General features: G+C 36.0%; 1 protein-coding gene across 7 annotated transcripts in view; it reads right to left on the reverse strand.

Moving 5' to 3' along the window:
• Positions 1 to 18,372, reverse strand: part of ROBO2 (roundabout guidance receptor 2) — a 1,305,913-nt gene that overhangs the window by 522,735 nt on the left and 764,806 nt on the right. For all 7 annotated transcript variants that reach the window (XM_059392157.1, XM_059392155.1, XM_059392153.1 and 4 more), the window contains exon 2: positions 8,956 to 9,282. In XM_059392157.1, the coding sequence (XP_059248140.1) occupies positions 8,956 to 9,282 (327 nt within the window). The remainder of the gene's footprint in view (positions 1 to 8,955; positions 9,283 to 18,372) is intronic.

An 18,372-nucleotide genomic window follows, 5' to 3' on the forward strand; every position in this document is an offset into this window, starting at 1 on the left:
AGGAAGTACTTCTATACCTGGAAAAGGCCTGATTATGGGGGGCGGGCGGGGGGGGGGGAGGAGGGAACTTACAGATGATTAAAAAAAAAAAAAAAGAGAGAGCTCCTTCTCAGATGTTAATGTAAACTTAATTCCCAAACCTCTGTTTGCAATAGGACTCAATGGGCCAATGACAAACAGCTAACCAGACTTTTAGAACTGTGCAATCCAGCTGACAACCTCGCTTGGCCTTTTGAGGATCAATTATATAACAGGCTTGGAGTAATCAGGGAATAAATGCCTACAAATGATAGATTATCTGCCAAAGAAAAATAAATATACCAAAAAAGAACCTGTCGGTATTCACCCCAGATCTGGACCTACATATCTGTCACAACATCAAAGCACCTGCCTCCCTTAAAGTCCTTGCTTCATTTCTACCCAGGCGCAGGAATACCAACTTACGGATGTCTGAGCAGCCCCAGGGGGTGCTAGGGAACTTTAGAGTTCATAGAAATCACCCCAAGCAGGAACCCAAATTATTTCTTGTGAAACATACACTCAATTGACAAAAATGTATAAATATCTCCTTTTTTTTTTTTTTTAATAGTGATTGGGAATGTTGTTTTTGCTTTTGAAAATCTTCTAAGGGGAAAAAAACCAATTCCAATGATACAGAGTAAAAGAATATGTCAATTTACGATTGAACCTCACCCTTTAGCAGTTAAACCACAAACTGCTACAAATTTTTATGCAGAAAGAAATTTACAGAGTTGAACAAAAATTCACCTACTGTTTTTACTTCTCTACTCCTATAAAGAGCTCACCATAGATACCGAGTCATGCATGAAAAGAAGGGTGATCTCCTTTATAGAATTATAAAAATCTTGTGGGGGCTGCTTCAGAATAGAAAGATGTGTATTATACTTATCAGAAACGAATTCAGTCTAAAGAAGAAAATTGGAGACCGGCTGTTCTGCTGAAACACAGATCTTTAAAGGACTGTATACAAGTTGCAGCCCATATTACATTTTCTAAGTATAATGTCCACCTGTAAGCATTTTTATTAAAATCAACTTATATTTATACACCAATTGTTTTCAAATAAATTGAAGGCTTATAGGTGCAAAACCCTCCCAAACCTTGAAGATTCCTTTTCTTAACTGTATCTAAAGGAAGTTTCTGGGGTTGAAAGCAAGCACCAACCACAGCATGTTGTGTCTTGACCTACCTTACCAGCACCATGAATAGTTTTAGCTGTCACTCCATACATGGGATTTATATGTTTGCAGAGCTCAGGACAATACTGTTTTCAGAAATAATCTCTTGAATAAAGCAGAGGACATCACGATTTTCCCTTCTTTTATGTACTTTCCCTGGAGTCAGAGCTAAGTCAGGCTAATTTGAGTGAAAAGCAACTTGAGACTTGTACTAAGGAGCGTTGCATGCAGTCAATTCAATCAACAGAAACCTGATATCAAAATAGAGCATTATACATATTTAAATAGATCATAAATGCAAACATGTTCCCCAAGAGCAGCAATTTCACACTTTCCCTTGTGAAGATTAAGGAAGAGATCTGTATTTGAAAAAATTTGATGGAATTTCACAAAATTAAAAGGTACACACGCAGAACAGCCCAACAATACAGATATACATATGCATGTACACACACTCACCCTTCTACGATCATCTGTTTTCTAATACCAAATGTTTGCTTCATCTTTTATGTCTACTTAAAGATGTGTGTGTGTGTGTGTAGTCTACTGACTGGGTCAGCCAGACGCCCCCTAGTTAAAGCTATTTTAGATTAATTCCTTGATGCCTATACATTCTGGCTTATAATACACTCAATTGAGTTTACAGATTTCTTTTAAAACAGCCTCAGACCAACATTGTAGAACAAAATCTACAGAATGCAAACAATATTTGATTCTCATCATTAATTTCTTTTAAATACTATGTTAGTAGGGGTTCCTCTTGCTTTTTTTTTCTTCTTTATTTTAAGATTCTATTTATTTATTTGAGAGAGAGAGAACACAAGCAAGGGAGAGAGGCAGAGGAAGATGGAGAAGCAGGTTTCCCACCAAGCAGAGAGCCTGATGTGGGACTTGATCCCAAGACCCTGAGAACAGGACCTGAGCTAAAGGTAGCATCTTCAATAACTGAGGTACCCAGGTGCCTCCCCATTTTTTTTTTTTTTAGTCAGGGAGGGTTACTCTTGTTTTAAGATTCATGACCTATATTAATGTGCTAGGGCTGCTATAAGACAGGGTGGTTTAAACAACAGAAATTTATTTTCTCGCAATTCTGGAGGCATAGATGTGTGAGGTCAAGGTGTTGTAGGGCTCGGTTTCTTCTAAGGTCTCCCTCCTTGGTTTGCAGACAGCCCCTTTTCACTGTGTTCTCTCAAGCTATTTCCTCTGCATTTGGCATCCCCTGTGTCTCTCTACATGTCCAAATGTCCTCTCCTTATAAGAACACTTGAATTAGGATTCACCCCAATGGCTGCATTTTAACTTACCATTCTAAAGGTTCTAACTCCAAATATAGTTACAGATGGAGGAACTGAGGGTTAGGGCTTCAGAATATAAATCTGGGGGAACACAATTCACCCCATTATTTGGCCCAAATATCTTGGACTATGAACATTTTTCAATTGCTAATCCTTCCTACCCTACCAAAAAAAAAGCCTCTGAATTCTCTGTTAAAATGTGTAGAAACACAAATAGAAGAATCATGAAAAAATCAGTTGCATCTACATTCTTTATGGTCAAAATCTATGACTATCAGTTCCAGATTGACTCACTATCTCTTAGGTATCTAAATGGATAGGTTTGTTTGTATGTTTGTTTTAGGAAAGTCATTGTGTGGTGACTTCAAAGTTAATATAAGTTAAACAGACTACCAACCATATGACTCAGCAATTCTATCCCTAGGTATATACCCAAGAGAATGCCCAAATGACACCATATGTCTATACAAAAATTTGCCCCGGAATGTTCATAGAAGTATTATTCATAACAAAAAGTGGAGATAATCTAAATATACATCAAAAGAGGATAGATAAAATGTGGTATATCCATTCTATAGAATATTATTCAGCATTATAAAGAAATGAAGCACAGATACATGTTTCAACAAGGATGAGCTCTGAAAACATTATACTAAGGAAAAGTAGCTAATGTCAAAGAACATACACTGTATGATTCCATTTATATGACATGTCCGGACTAGGCAAATGTATAGAGATGGAAAGTAGATGAAATGTTTGCTCAGAGCTGAGGCAGGAGGGTTTGAGAGGAATGGGGATTGACTGCTAATGGGTATAGAGTTTCCTGTAGGAGAGATGAAAATGTTCTAAAATAAATCGTGGTGTGAGTTGGACAACTCTGTGAATATACTAAAATATAATGAATTGTACACTTTCAATGGTAAATTGTATGGTAAGTGAATTGTATCTCAATAAAGCAATTTTTTTACAAAAATTCTCCATGATTTAGCCTTTATTGAAATTTATTTTGTGTCTTTATGGAGTATAAAGGTAATTTGCCTGGATAACATACATTTACAGCCAAAATAAAAAGGATAAAAGTCACATATTTATTAACTTGGAAATATCAGGGAAACAATTTACCTCGTGTTCATTTTTAATGCCACCTGTGACCTCTATTACTAAAGTCAGTCTACTTCTGTAACCTCTCCTCCTTGTACAGATAAAACATCAATTTCATTTTGGATTTAAAGTAAACAGGATCATTATGTTTGTAGAGTGTTCCATAGCTTTGCTATTCTAGCAATCTGTGACCTATAAATAATGCAAGACCTTTTCCTTCTCTAAATGACTTTCTTGCAGCATGAGTCTTGATAGAAAGGAAGAAAGAGAGAAAGAAACAAAGAGAAAGAGAGAAAGAAAGAGAAAGAAAAAAGAAAGAAAGAAAAGAGAGAAAAGAAAAAAATCACCTCACAGTCATGGAATTCAATCTATTACTAGTTCCTCAATTACATTATGAATCACATCTGTCTTCTCTTTTGTAGTTGCTTTGTAGACCACTTTTTAAATATCTTGCCATTTTATTTTCATCAAAGCAAAATTAAATCACAGCTAAACTGAAAAGTTTTTGTGTTTTGCTTTAGAAGGAAAAAAAAAAAAAATAGATCGGTTTCTTTGTGACCCCTGACCTTTGAACCACAACCTCCTTGCCACTAAAGCGTTCAGCACCTCATTTAATCTCCCCTCTCCACACTGGTAGAGTGCTGCGAAAAGGAAACAGAAAACATAATCTGGGGACTTCATCAATTTTTCATGAATTTTCATTTAGGCCAGAACCCCCTCTTACCCTGGTCGATAGATCAAGCTGCTGTCATATATTTACCACCTGGGGCTACAGCTGCTATCTCAAGGGGCTGCCACTGACTCAGGCTGTATCACAGGCAGCCACAAAACGTGGAAGGACTCCTGTGCTCCTTCTGTTCCAAACACAGGGAGAACTGGTGTTCCATGAAACCCTATCTGCACCAGCTACGCCTCTGCTCTCTTGGTGGTCTCATCGGAAAACTGCTTATTAACTTCTTCGGTGCCAGGTGTTTGCTGGGGACCCTGCAGTTCTGCTTTCAAAATAGGTGAAAACTGCTTTCACCTAAAGACCTTTCTTGAGTTCCAGTGATCTGAAAAGTACTTGTTTTTTGGGAGGCTTTTTGTGCTTTTTTTTTTTTCAAACCAAGAGGAAGAAAGCAAATATGAGATAAAGGATTCAACACTCCATAACAAAGGTTGCTCTTGAATATTTTTTTCCCTCTCCTATATTATTATGTTACATAAAACTGAAGTTTTTATTAAAGGAAAACAATAAAGAGAACGTGTACAGTTCGGTAAGGAACAGGCTGACTTTTTTCTATACAATCTGTCAAGATGGACAGTTACCGATAAAATTGCACATTTCATCTGACAGCAGAAACCAAGCCTTTTGAAATTAAAAATGAAAACCAAGGTGAAACAAGGAGAGTCCAAAACTCTCCATATTTTTCATCAATAATCATATTTCACAATAAAAGTTGTAACAAGTTGATTTGCCACTTATCCATACACTTAATCCCCTAGATACCAGAGATCAGTAATTCTCAATTGATTTTGAGCCCCCCCAGGGGACATTTGTCAGTGTCCAGAGATATTTTTAGTTATCACAGCTGGGGTTGGGGGGGTCTTTTTGGCAGCTCCTGGGCAAAGGCCAGAGATGCGGCTAAACATCCTACAACACAGAGCACAGCCCTCAACAACCCCAAGAGGCAACAGTGCAGAGACGTGGGATCTTGCTCTAGTTGCCTCATACTCCATTCAGGGCTAGATTCTTGGGAGAGGGGCAGCATTTGCCCCTCTAATCCCACCACTTACTCCTTCTTCAGCTGCTATGCTCTCTTTCCCCTCCTACAGTCCACGGAGTCTTTTTTATTTAACCAAAATGTGGCATTTGCATCACAAAACACTTTTTCTTTCTTAAAATTGTTTCCTTGTACTTCATGTCACTTCCCTCACCATGGGCCATCACTCTGATGCCTCCTCAGACCCCCCTCAACCAGTACTTCTTTCCTTTGCCCACCGTTAAATATGGGGGTTCCAAGAAACAGGAGTGATCTCAACTCTTATTAACCATTCCTGGCACACAGCCTGCCTGGGCAATCATGTCTACTTTATCGACTTCCACCACTTTCTTCTCTATGTGGTAAAGACCTTTCTCCTTGGTTCTAGAAGTTCCCTTTTTAATGCAACATGAGATAGTTTTACCTCGATGCCTCATCGGCATGTTAAATAACACAGCCAAAGCTGACTTCACTCTCCTGTTCCTATTAGTTATTTCTTTTAGACCTGCCATCCCTATGGGGGTAGCACTATATACCTAGTCACTCAGTGGGAAACAAAAAACAAACAAACAAACAAACAAACAAAAAATCAAACACTGGTAATCATTCATTATCCCCTAAATCCCTAAGCGGACCATAAAGCAATATGGTTTATAATTTTGAAATCTGATTCAAACTATTTCCTTCTTTCAATCTTCACTGCTAGTTTCAGTTCAAAATCTAAAATATACTCTTTTCATTTGACAGCTTCTTAACTCGTCTCTGACTTCAAACATCATCCCCTTAACCCGGTCTTCAATTCTCTTTCAAAGGCTCCTTTTACATAACAACAACAACAAAAAATCTACTTTTCCAACTTATGTTGCCCACCTACCTTATATCAAGCTATCTACAGTTCTCCAAATACACAGCGTCGCTAGACTTCCATTCTTTCCTTTACTTAATAAACAGTGACATGTCATGACTGAGCTTTTATGCTGATTGTTCTAAATTATGAAAGCCAAACATTGATCAAATCTATAGCTATTCTTCTATCATTTTATAAAAAAAAATACTTTAGTAACAAATAATACTGAAAAAGCACAGTGCTTCCTCCCAAGTTTCCATATTAATACATTTTATGAAACACTTAAGGGAAAAGAGATGACGGATGATCTAATGTGAAAGAGATGAGTAGCATATAAATGGGTATTATTTGATCTTGTGTTGCCTCAAACGGCATGAACTGTTGACAGGGCATTAGAAGAAAGAATTTTATTCACTAGCTAAATCCAATTTAGAAGCTTTCTTGTTTTCCTCTCTAGGTCAAAAGTATTTTTAGCATTTCTCAAAGCTCATTGATTTAAAAATAAAAAGTGCTACTGTCATATTACCAAGGAAAAAAATCATGGTTTAAATTTTTCCTCCTAAAACAGTTTGATTCATTATTAATGATGCAATTAGGAAAGAGAGCAATCTTCAGATTAAATAAAAACACAAGATGTATGTATGCTGGGAAGAATTTTTAAAAAGTTAAGTTTCAGGGAAAAAAGTGTTTATAGATGCCCAACAATAAAATGAGTGGCCAGGTTAGGTAAACTTCAACATGGAGAAGGAAAGTTAGTTGAGAATTAAAAATAGATACCTGTTGCTGAGTAGATAAAGTAGACAAACTTTAAAAAAAGTTTTGATTTAAAAATTTTAATTTTTAGATGAAATTTTAGACCAAATATCATTTAGAATTTCATTTTCCTAATATGGCACAATTCCCTAAAACTAAAATTAAAAGAATCAGAATCTGGTCTTCAAATCCCCATTAATTGATAGCCTGAGTCTTCATCACTTAACCATCATGGGTTTCATATTATCTATAAAGTGGGAGAATGATGCCTGTTATATTTACTACAAAGGGATTCAGTGGCGGTGGGGGGCGGGGAATCAATGGAATTTGATATTGACATATTTCAGTATGTTTGAAAATTTCCAGGAATAAGATATTTCAGAATAAAAATAGAAGAGTTAGGAATATTGATGTTTGAGCTTCTGTGTGTGTATTTCAAATCTCACTAAACTGCATTTAATTTGACTGCTTTTTTGAACTAAGTTATAAAAATGAAATTACCTGGTGCCTTGAGCAAAATCACATTGCTAGCTAAGGCTCTAATGCTCTTCTCTCAAACTACTTCACAAAATAAATTTGGGTTTTAGGATTCTTCTAGTCTTTTCCTATTGGATTTACACATTTTAAGCATTAGTAGGTTTTAGATTTCCTGGTACAAACCATAAATCAGAAGACCAGACACTTGAGAACAAAAGCTTTCACTGAAGTAGATGAAGAAGAAACAGTATGACTGCTTACTAAAAGATGATTTCCTATGTAAAGTCGATAAATCTCTGAAAATCACAATACACATATACACATGTTTGATAATTTATGTGATTGTAGTGTGATATCATGTAGCCTGCGGGTACAAAGTACAAAGTTTAATTACCAACATGAAACCATGAGCTATTGTTTAACAATCTGCTTCCAACTATATAAATAAGACCTACGCATCTTGAAATAGCTCAATTTTCTTATCTATGAAAACCTACTGGTACAACCAGAAAGTTGAAAAGTACGAGTTTTTTTTATGCCCAATTGTTGCCATGTTATTAATGATCAATTCCAGATAAAATCTTTCCACAGAATAAATCATATCAAAAATTTATGGTACTGTTTAAATTAGGACACCAAATCCTAATCTGTAAGACACCCCAAAAATCTTTCATATATTTTAATTTGTTCTGAAAAACGATGAAGTTATGAAGTTAATGTTCAAACAGATGCAAAGCACTGATATCTTGATTTACTAGTGCTATTTGGGCTATCTGATGAACAAATAAATATATTTTTTTAAATCCCAAAGGCAGGACAAGCCCTTAACTATTGATGATTGCCAAGACTGAGCAAGGCCCTTCCATGTATGAACATTTGGTCCCAACAAAAATTAGATCTCTTCTTTTGATGAATTTCATTGATAGAAAAAAATATCTAAATATAGTTGCTTGTTTCTATATTCTTCCCACATGCCTATGGTAATGATTCCTGAATTCAGACTGGAAGTAAAAGAGTTAATATAACCAAGGGAGTATATTTTTTTTAAAGGTGTCTGATAAAAATTAGACTTAGAAATATTTATATAAATATATATACATATATATGTATATATATATATGTGCAATATGTAACAGTTATATATACATACATAAATAAAATAGGTACAATACTGAATTTATGCTCATTATTTGATCCCATGTTACATTTAAGTTTTCATTTTAACATAGCTGACTTTAATACTTGATTATATCTTTCATCAATAATTCAAATTTTAAATATGACCAGCAACATCATCGCTTTGCTTTAACGTAAAAATAGAATTTCCACCTTGCTTCAACAGAAATAAATTTATTGCAACACCATGGCTTGACATTATTTTGACCAGCTTTGCTTTAGAGAAGGCAAAGTCTCCTTACCCATGGCATGCTGGCTGTTTTCTTCTTTAGGTATTAAGTACCCATGGGGACAAATCAAACCTTGCTAAAAATAAATCCAAGTAAAAGTGCGTGCTGTTCACGAAATTCGTTATGTTTACTTACATGCCACTTCCAGAGATGCATTTCGACTCACTGCTTCACCGAGATAGTTCCTGGCAACACAGACGTAGCTTCCTTCATCGGGTTTGCTTCTGCGCCCATGTACGATGCGCAAGAAAAATAAGGACCCGCTGGGCAGCAGCATCCTGTGAGAGCGGGGGTCATCCTTGTCAGTCTCCACCCGCTCACCGTCCTTGTACCACTCGATGGTGGGCGTTGGCCGGCCCTCTGCCTTACAGTTCAAAGTGGTGGGCTCCCCCTTAGAGACAATGACATCTGAAGGGTGCTCCACAATCCGCGGGGGGAAGTCTTCCTGGCGAAGACGAGATCCTACAAAACAGGACAGAATGAAGACAAGTGTTAACATTTTCTTATCCAGGGCACCTGAGTGGCTCAGTTGGTTAAGCAACTGCCTTAGGCTCAGGACATGATGGTGGAGTTCCAGGATCAAGTCCCTCATTGAGCTCCCTGTTCGGCATGGAGTCTGCTTCTCCCTCTGGTCCTTCCCCTTCTTGTTTCTCTCTTTCTCAAATAAATAAATAAAATATTAAAAAAAAAATTTTTTTTCTTCTGACGCCTGGGTGGCTTCGTGGGTTAAGCCTCTGCCTTTGGCTCAGGTCATGATTTCAGGGTCCTGGGATCGAGCCCCGCATTAGGGTCTCTGCTCAGTGGGGAGCCTGCTCCCCCCTCTCCCACACTGCCTGTCTCTTTGCCTACTTGTGATCTCTCTCTCTCTATCAAATATATAAATAAATAAATAAAATCTTAAAAAAATTTTTTTCTTATCTATAGCTTTTGTCTCTTAGGTTGACATTGGTGAAATTAAACTCTTCAATTATTCAAAATGTACTTGTTACTATATTTTTTCATTTTTCATACTTTTGTTCTTGATGCATCTCCTAAGTCATCCCAAGTCCTTTGTGGAATGTGATAATAAAGCAATAAATTAATAGTTTCATTCAAATGAGTTAGGTTTAAATGTTCCATAAATTGAGGCAAGGAAAAGTAAAAGAGAGTATGACCTTTTCTTTCGGGTACTAAAATGAGCAAGATTAATTCGTCCTCAAACAATTACTATCTACTGGGGAACAAAGCCAAATGGACAAGTACCCAGAATACACAATGTGGTGTGTATCATACTGGCATTGTGTCATCAGACTTCATATAAAAAGAAACCCACAAACTATGTACAAATATTCACTCAACTTAACAGATGAGGAAGCAGGTTAGGAAATAACATTAATTGCCCAGAGAGGTAGAAGAAATAAGCAGTTGAGGCAGGATTTGAACCCAGGGACATCTGAATGAGGAATTCAAGCATAAATCATTATGTGAAAGTAAAATAAATGTTCCTTGGAGGTCTGAGAAATGCACTATAGAAAGAAAGTGGAGAAAAAACTATTAACCCTCACTAGAGTGTAATGAGGCCTTCCCTGAAAAGACATCATTTAAGTGGAGAGGTGAAGAATAAAACCATGCAAATAAAGGGAAAAGACATTCAGATTGAAGAAACAACCTGAGATCACGAGAGGACATGCATGATACATTTCATAATCAGGGAGGAAGTTGATATGACAGGTGGAGGTGAAAAGTGCCCTTGGCAATCCAGATAAACGGGTTTTAAACACCATGCAAAGGATTGTGATCGTCATTCTATATGGCTAACAGATTTTGAGAGGGCAGTGATAGGACTATCCGTGTATTAGAAAGGTATTTTTGGTGTGCAGTGTAAAAGATAAAGAGCCACGGGGGCAAAAGAACAGGTCAAAGTTACTTAATTATTCCAGAGGACAATAAAAAGAACCTGACTTTGAGAAATGATGCTGAGAGTAGAAAAAAAGAGAAAGATACAAGGCATAGCATAAAATAACCCTTGACAGAATTTGGTATGTCACCATATAGTAAGGAAGAGTGATGGGCACCAGGACTTCCTTTCGAGTGCAATGAGAGTGGAGCCATTAAAGGGTAGAAAAAATAGGAAGGGAAGAACCTGTTGGTATTTTAAGATGAAAAATCTGCATGATGTGTCATTTTGAACATTTTTAGTTTATGAGGTGTCACAGGTCGTTATTTGTGAAAGGGTCTTAGCAGCTCCTGCTCATAAATCTAAAGGAGATGGTGAGAGAAATAACCATGTCTGAGGACAGAATGATAGTCTAGATACAAGCTTTAACATTTTCCAACCAGTCATCTAGTAGAACCACATTTCAGCTCAATAAATAGAAGTAATATTTACTCCTCAATGTAATTCCACTTTATTTTCACTATTAATTAAAAATGCACATTTTTAATTTAATATAGGGTATTTAATTATAGTGAATGAACCTTTTCTTTTCTGAGGAAGATTAATTTTAAAGGTTGCTGAATATTATGTGTTATCTCATCAGATCCAAGAAGGAACTTAAATATATTCCAAGTGCAGAGTACCTAAAGCCAAAGAGTAATTTACAATACATAGGTCAGAATTTTTTTTTTTAAGTACTAAAGAAACCCAAAGCATTTAAATATGAACAGGTAACCACACTATGCATCACAACAATAAAGAAAGTTATACTTTGAAAGTACTGGGTCCCTAAAGCAAATCAGGACTCTAAAGAACATAAAGAGTAAGATTTATTTTTAAAAGAAATGAATTTAAAAAAGATCTCAAACCATTTAAATGTGAATGGCTAATCACAGTTTGCAAACCAGTAACATATTCCCAGGTATAATGGTCTGGACACAGAGCCACAGAATCTGATTCTAAAATGGAACAAGAGTTTAATCTCACTTTTCATGTAACAGGCATATAGGCTATAATCACTTTGTTTAGATACCTTTCTAGTTCTTCTCTAATTTCCCACATGCATTTATCCACAGCTCTGCTATGTCAAAGTTGTTCTATTATCAAAACTAAGCAAGTCAACCATCCATGTTAGTAAAGTGCTATTTACTTTATCAAATTGTTCCCCACCTTATTAGGCAGTTGGCCCAGAGACGGCCTGCAGAGGACCTGAAATACACTAACATTTATTAATGAATATAAAATAATTGACTTATAAAAGGAAAGACAGCAGAGTATCTAAACTGCTTAGCAATAAGATCTAGCAACCAGCATGTCTAGAATTTCACCCATTTATCACTACAACATATGTAAACCTATTCTAGTGTGTCTCATTTGGATATTCTTTTAATCGTTTTATTCCCACTGTTATAAAAACTTCAAAAGGACACATACAATCTAGAAGAAAGAGGTAAAACTATTGATTAGAAGAAATTATAGGAGCCAATTTTTCATGACCTTGACTTAAGCAAAACTCTCTTGGGCACCAAAAGCACACACGCATTTTAACAAGACCTACTCCTACCCCCTCTCAGGGATGCCTACGCACATAAAGTTAGAGAAGCCACGCTCTAACCAATTTTTGTATGGCCCTCAGCTAAGACTGTTTTTTCATTTTTGTGTTGTTAGAAGACAGACGAGGAGGTCTAAATGCTGGGAATATCTGCTGACACTTTATGGAAAAAGTCTGCCAATCCTGCTTTAGAGTACCTGTTTGTCACTTTCCACTAATAACTCTAGCTTTTTCACTTATATTTCTTTTGTATAGGATCATAAAAATGTAAACTCCAGATTTTAGATTGGAAAAACCAAACAAAACTTTGACTGTAGTGTTAATATAGCTTATGTAGTTACTCAGGGTCCTTATACGAACAGATAAGCTAAACATAGATAAAATCTATGTTTATCTATGTAAGATTTATCTGAGAGTCTAACCCTACTTGTGGCTGATAACAAGTCTAGACATCTTCGTATATCTCAATTATTAATTAGGCAACCACATAGTCAAGTTTTAATTGAAAGCATTTTATCCAACTGTCCTTATCTTAAAAAAAAAAAAAAATGGATCTTAGTCATGGAGTCTTAAAGATGAACATCCCAATTTTGATAGTTACTAACCAAGAAAGTAAGGTATAAATCAGTCAATTGACCTGTTAATAATTAAATAGCTAAAAGAAGCAGAGTTCCAACTTAGGACCTTTAATCTGATATGTGCAGGCATTTATAATCTCGATGCAGGAGAAGGTAAAGAATACACCTTACAACTACCTTAATTCCAAAACCCTCTTCTGTGGATGACTACAATAAAATGAATCAGACAGATGCCTGTAGTCATAATAGAACATCTTCCTTGATTTTCCAAATGTGCTTCTCAGCCTACCTGCATCAGAATTACCTGGGATATTTCCTTAAAATGTGATTCTTGGTCCCCACAGTGAACAGGAAGTATCAGAAGTTACAAGTGAAAGGGGTCTAAGATGCTCCGTTTTGGCAAGCTCACCAGAAGGTCATGCACTTGGGCTTGGGCTAGACCTGGTCAGTCTAGAAGGTGACACACTTAGACCTGGCTAAATGCAAGCATTCCACAGAAACATTCAATTAGTCAGCTACATGCAGAAGCATCTTTGAATAAGGTACTAAGCACCCTAATTTACAAAACAGATTATTTCTGCTTCTCAGAGACACTCAAACAATGATTTTGAAATGATTTTTGGTAAAAACAAAAAACAAAAGACAAAACCCTAAAACCAAACTGAGTAGTTTATTAGCTCTTCAAATTTTAGAGGGTTGGAGAAGTATAAAATTGTGATTCATAAATATATTTAAATTTCGTTTTATTTAGTCAATAACCATTCATTTTAGTGAGTGCTATAGTAATTTTTATTTTCAGAAGTGACTTCAATCTCATAGTATGATAAAATAGGATAAAGCCACATGAAAGAACACTTGATTTCATTTCATGTGTTTGAAAGAAAACTGCTCTTGCCTCATTATTCCCTTGGAACTAAACCTTGTTTTTCACGCATATACTATAGTCACACCTAGTCAAGTTAAACAACACACTTAAATTTTCCTGAATTTTTAAAAATTTTTTTTAAAGATTTTATTTATTTATTTGACAGAGATCACAAGCGGGGCGGGGGCGGGGGGAGAGGGAAGCAGGCTCCCTGACAAGCAGAGAGCCCTATGTGGGGCTCGATCCCAGGACCCTGGGATCATGACCTGAGCCAAAGGCAGAGACTTTAACCCACTGAGCCACCCAGGCGCCCCCTGAATTTTTTAAAGGCCAGAAGAAATTCTTGGCAAATATACTCTCGCCAATGAAATTTCTATGTAGTATCTTTTTTTCCCCTAAACACACATACACTATTATAGTCCTAGTTCATAATAACTACATTTTTTTTTTGCTCTTGTTTTTTTTTTTTGTTTTGTTTTTGTTTTGTAGGTTTTTGTGTGTGTGTGTGTGCAAAAACTGCCTTTATTGAAGCACAGGGATAGGACCCTTGGGAGGGAAGAGTCGCACTGTGATCTTGAGGAGAGATTGATGATAAACTTCTGTACAGTGACCTTGCAGGGAAAGAGATAAAAGAAGTCTCTGAAGAAGGCTTACAGGATCCTGGAGGTCTGGCTATTGTCAAGCTAAGGTTGCTTTTGGCCTCTAGCAAAGCATTAATACTAACATTAAGAAAGTTGTGAAAAATTTCCCCCCAAAATCCTAGTAAAATTAAACCAGCAAGATTCTCTATGATAACTCAAATTCTGAATGTGACCAGAGATACCTCCTGAAGTTTTCCCTCTAACTACAGAGGTACATAGTACTACACGAATAAATGAAGGCTTCATGACCCAGCACAGTAAAGAAGCAGCATTGTGATAGGAAGAAAGAATATGGGTTATTAACCAGCAAATATTTATGCCTTACTTTTACCAGGTGCAAATCAGAATACAAAGGACTCAACAGTCAGTTTAGATGATGGAAAGAAACTCTACACAGACCATAGGACATGTAGTAAGCATTGTTTATCTTATTTTTTTCTCTTCCATAAATGGAAGCTTCTTCCCCTAGATTTCCACCTTAAAACCCTGATCTCATTAACAAGAGTTGATTTCTTTTTAGGTCTTTCTTGCATTAATATTTTTCTGCACAGTAAATTTTCACCAGGCTGATCCCTTTATACTAGATTTCAAAATAACTAAAGTTGTTGCTGCTATTTTGCCAAAATAAATCCTATCAAAATTTTCCCCATGGAAAGAAATGTATCTCAATGCCACTATAAATGCCATCTACACTGATTACTGATCTAACGTAATTTGTAATGAAATTGAATTGATCACTCCATCAATTTTAAATTTTCTTCATTTTTCCTTAAAATTTTCCTATCATTTTCTTCTTTTTTCTTTTTTCTCAAGGTGGGGAGGGGCAGAGAGAGAGAATATCAAGCAGGCTCCATGCCCAGCACAGAGCCCACTGCAGGACTTGATCTTAGAACCCTGAGATCATGACCTGAGCCAAAATCAAGAGGCAGACTCTTAACTGACTGAGCCACCCAGGCACTCAACAACTTTCCTTTGAATTCTTCACCATAACTAAATTCCACTTTTTTCCCCCTAGAAGTTCTATATGTGACATATTGTGGTAAGAAAGTCCATATTCGGGAAACAAAAAGACCGTTTTATCCATTCGAAGCTTTTTGAAACTTTCTCATGAGATCTGATTGGGCAATAACTTAAATAAACAAACTAAGAAGATTCTCATTTTTGCTGGAAGCACAGCAGTGCCATGTTAAAAATAAGTTTAAATTAGAAACTACACTAAAATTGAGACCTAGAAAAACTAATTTATTATAAAATTTCTATACCACTTTCCAATGTCATAAAACTAAAGGGCAAAGTGTGTGAAAGGGAAGTGACAGGTCTACAAGATGTTTCTTGTCAAACTTAACAGGCAGCCTCAATTCTGGAAGTTTCAGTTGTACAATACAGCGTCCAGCAGCATTCCTATTAGCCAGTCTTCCAGGTCTAACAGGAAGAAGCCCGAGTCACCAAAGACCCTGCTGTCCCAAATGCCTACTTTACAGATGAAAAGAAAAAGAAAATAGAGAAAGCAAAACAAAACAAAACTGAAAATTTCCCCCAAAACGGAGATTAGAAGAACATAATTGTCTTAGCAGTGAGTCCAAGCTCTGCTTTGAGGATGAGTTTTCCTTCCCAATGACCGCTTTCTTACCCATTTATTTATTTATTTATTTGAAGCCTAGAATAGAAGTCCCAAGCACTAGATTGCAATTTAGTGTTGGTTTGGTTTGGTTATTTTGTTCTTCCCCCCTGCATCACTGTGTGATTAGGTATATGACCTGAAGCAAGTTACCTAAACTTTCTTATAATACTATTTCTTTATCCTAAATTTGAGGTGACTGGAAGAATAAATTGCTATAAATTCATCGTTTCAGGTGCTGCACAGCGTGATAATGGCTGTCACAACATAACGAATATAACTAAAAGAGAAGATAACAGGTAGCAGTACTAACATAAAGAAAATTTTTGAAGATACGTGCTATAGATTAATGCTCATTGTTTTCATAAAAGGATAGACTAGAAAGTTTGCCTTGGTAGGTCTGTGTCTACTATCAAAAGAAGTGGTTACCAAATGCTTTCTTAGAGAACTCTTCAAAAATTAACAATGATTTAAAGGATTTTATTTAGAAAATAGCTCACGTGGGGCGCCTGGGTGACTCAGTGGGTTAAAGCCTCTGCCTTCGGCTCGGGTCATGATCCCGGGGTCCTATGATGGAGTCCCTCATCGGGCTCTTGGCTTAGCTGGAAGCCTGCTTCCCCTTTCCCTCTGCCTGCCTCTCTGCCTATTTGTGATTTCTGTCTGCCAAATAAATAAATAAATAAATAAATCAGCTCATGTAACCCTTGGGATTTATTATCACATTTCTAAGAAGTTTATTTACATTGCCAATAAACAAATGGTTCCATACATCATTTTATCCAAAGACCAACTGATAGTACATGAATGTTATCTTAAAAGTAAATAGTTTATCAGTGATTTAAAATACAACCTTAGTCAAAGATATTTAACAATTCTTTCCTTATTCAGGGTAAGGAGGTTGCTACTGTAGGAGAGAGTAACTAAGGCAGATTTCATGAAACATTTTCTCTAATTTCACAATTGTATTTCAGGCCTTTATTTAAGTACTCTTAACAGAAATTGCTGAAAATATTAAAAGTGGAACACATTTTCCCTCTCTCTCTCTTTTTTTTTTTTTCTCCACCACTTCATGGTAGTTAGTGACTTCATTATGTAAGTTTTAACTGCTTTTTATTATATATTTTCTGGCTGCCTACCTCCCATCCACTAGGTCACTGACCTCTCCTGAGCAGGTGGATCTAGACAATAGCCCACGAGCATCCAGAGGAAGGCATAACACTTTGGGTAAGTCAGAACCAATAGCCAGTTGAAAGAAATCGAAGCCAGGAGTAGACACATGAGGATATCTATATAACATTGAAGAGCAATTTTGAAACCACAAATCTGAAAGGTTACCAGCCGACATTTTTAGGAGTGATTTCCTCTTGAGAAAAAAACAAATTAATTTCCTACTTTATAAATTCATTTTCCAACAATTCAGTGAGGAGCCAATGTATTAACCTGGACATTCATCCAATACTATTTCAAATCAATTTGCTACACCTTACCATGGTTGAAGGCATTCTTTAAAGAGTGATTTGCCACCCAATCAGAGTTTTCATGGGTTATGCAGATTTGCCTTACAATAACAAAAGCAATCTCTAATCCAGGAAGAGATCTTGAAATTTAGCTTCTTATTGTCATATTTACAATATGGTTATATATATATTTATAATATTTCATAGTTATATGAATGGTTTATATGGTTCTATAGATTTATATTTCATGTTTATATTTTTATATATTCATGTTTATATAATATCTCATATTTATAATATTTCAATGTGGTTTCAAAATTGCATTTGGCTTTATAAAAGAAAGATGATGCAATGGGACCATCTCCAAACTCATTAAATTTTTTAATGATGTTTAATTTCCTAAAAACCTCAAAGTGTATTTGGTGGAGACTATGAACAGTCTCAAACAAAAAGGGCATTCTTTTTACGTAAACTCCCAATGGAGTGATAACATTTAACCTTATACTCTATTTCCTAAGCAATATATTTTGAAAATTCTGTAGCAATGGCGTTTGATTCCAAAGACCCCAGGGTCAGCTTCACAAAACAGCATTCCTACCAGCACTGATACTTTACACATGTGCTGAGCTTTGTTAAATATTTAGTCTCTGCTAAATCTGTGTAGAACTCTTGATTTATGTTCTTCTAACCTAAATATTTTATTATCAGCTTAAAATGAGATCCAGTGACCTAGTCAAGATGACCGAAAAACTTCCTTTACTATCTAGTATAATAAGCATTTTTTAAAAAAGAGAGTTGAAAAAATGCTAATACAATTCAAAAAGTTTAAGAGAACAATTGCTAAAACATTACCCAAAAAATCTGACTGCCATGAGCCAAATATATTAGCTCCATCATGTCTAAGTAATGCACACACTGATTGATTT

This window comes from Mustela nigripes, chromosome 2 (genome assembly GCF_022355385.1).
Source record: "Mustela nigripes isolate SB6536 chromosome 2, MUSNIG.SB6536, whole genome shotgun sequence".
In the NCBI taxonomy this organism is placed as follows: Eukaryota; Metazoa; Chordata; class Mammalia; order Carnivora; family Mustelidae; genus Mustela; species Mustela nigripes.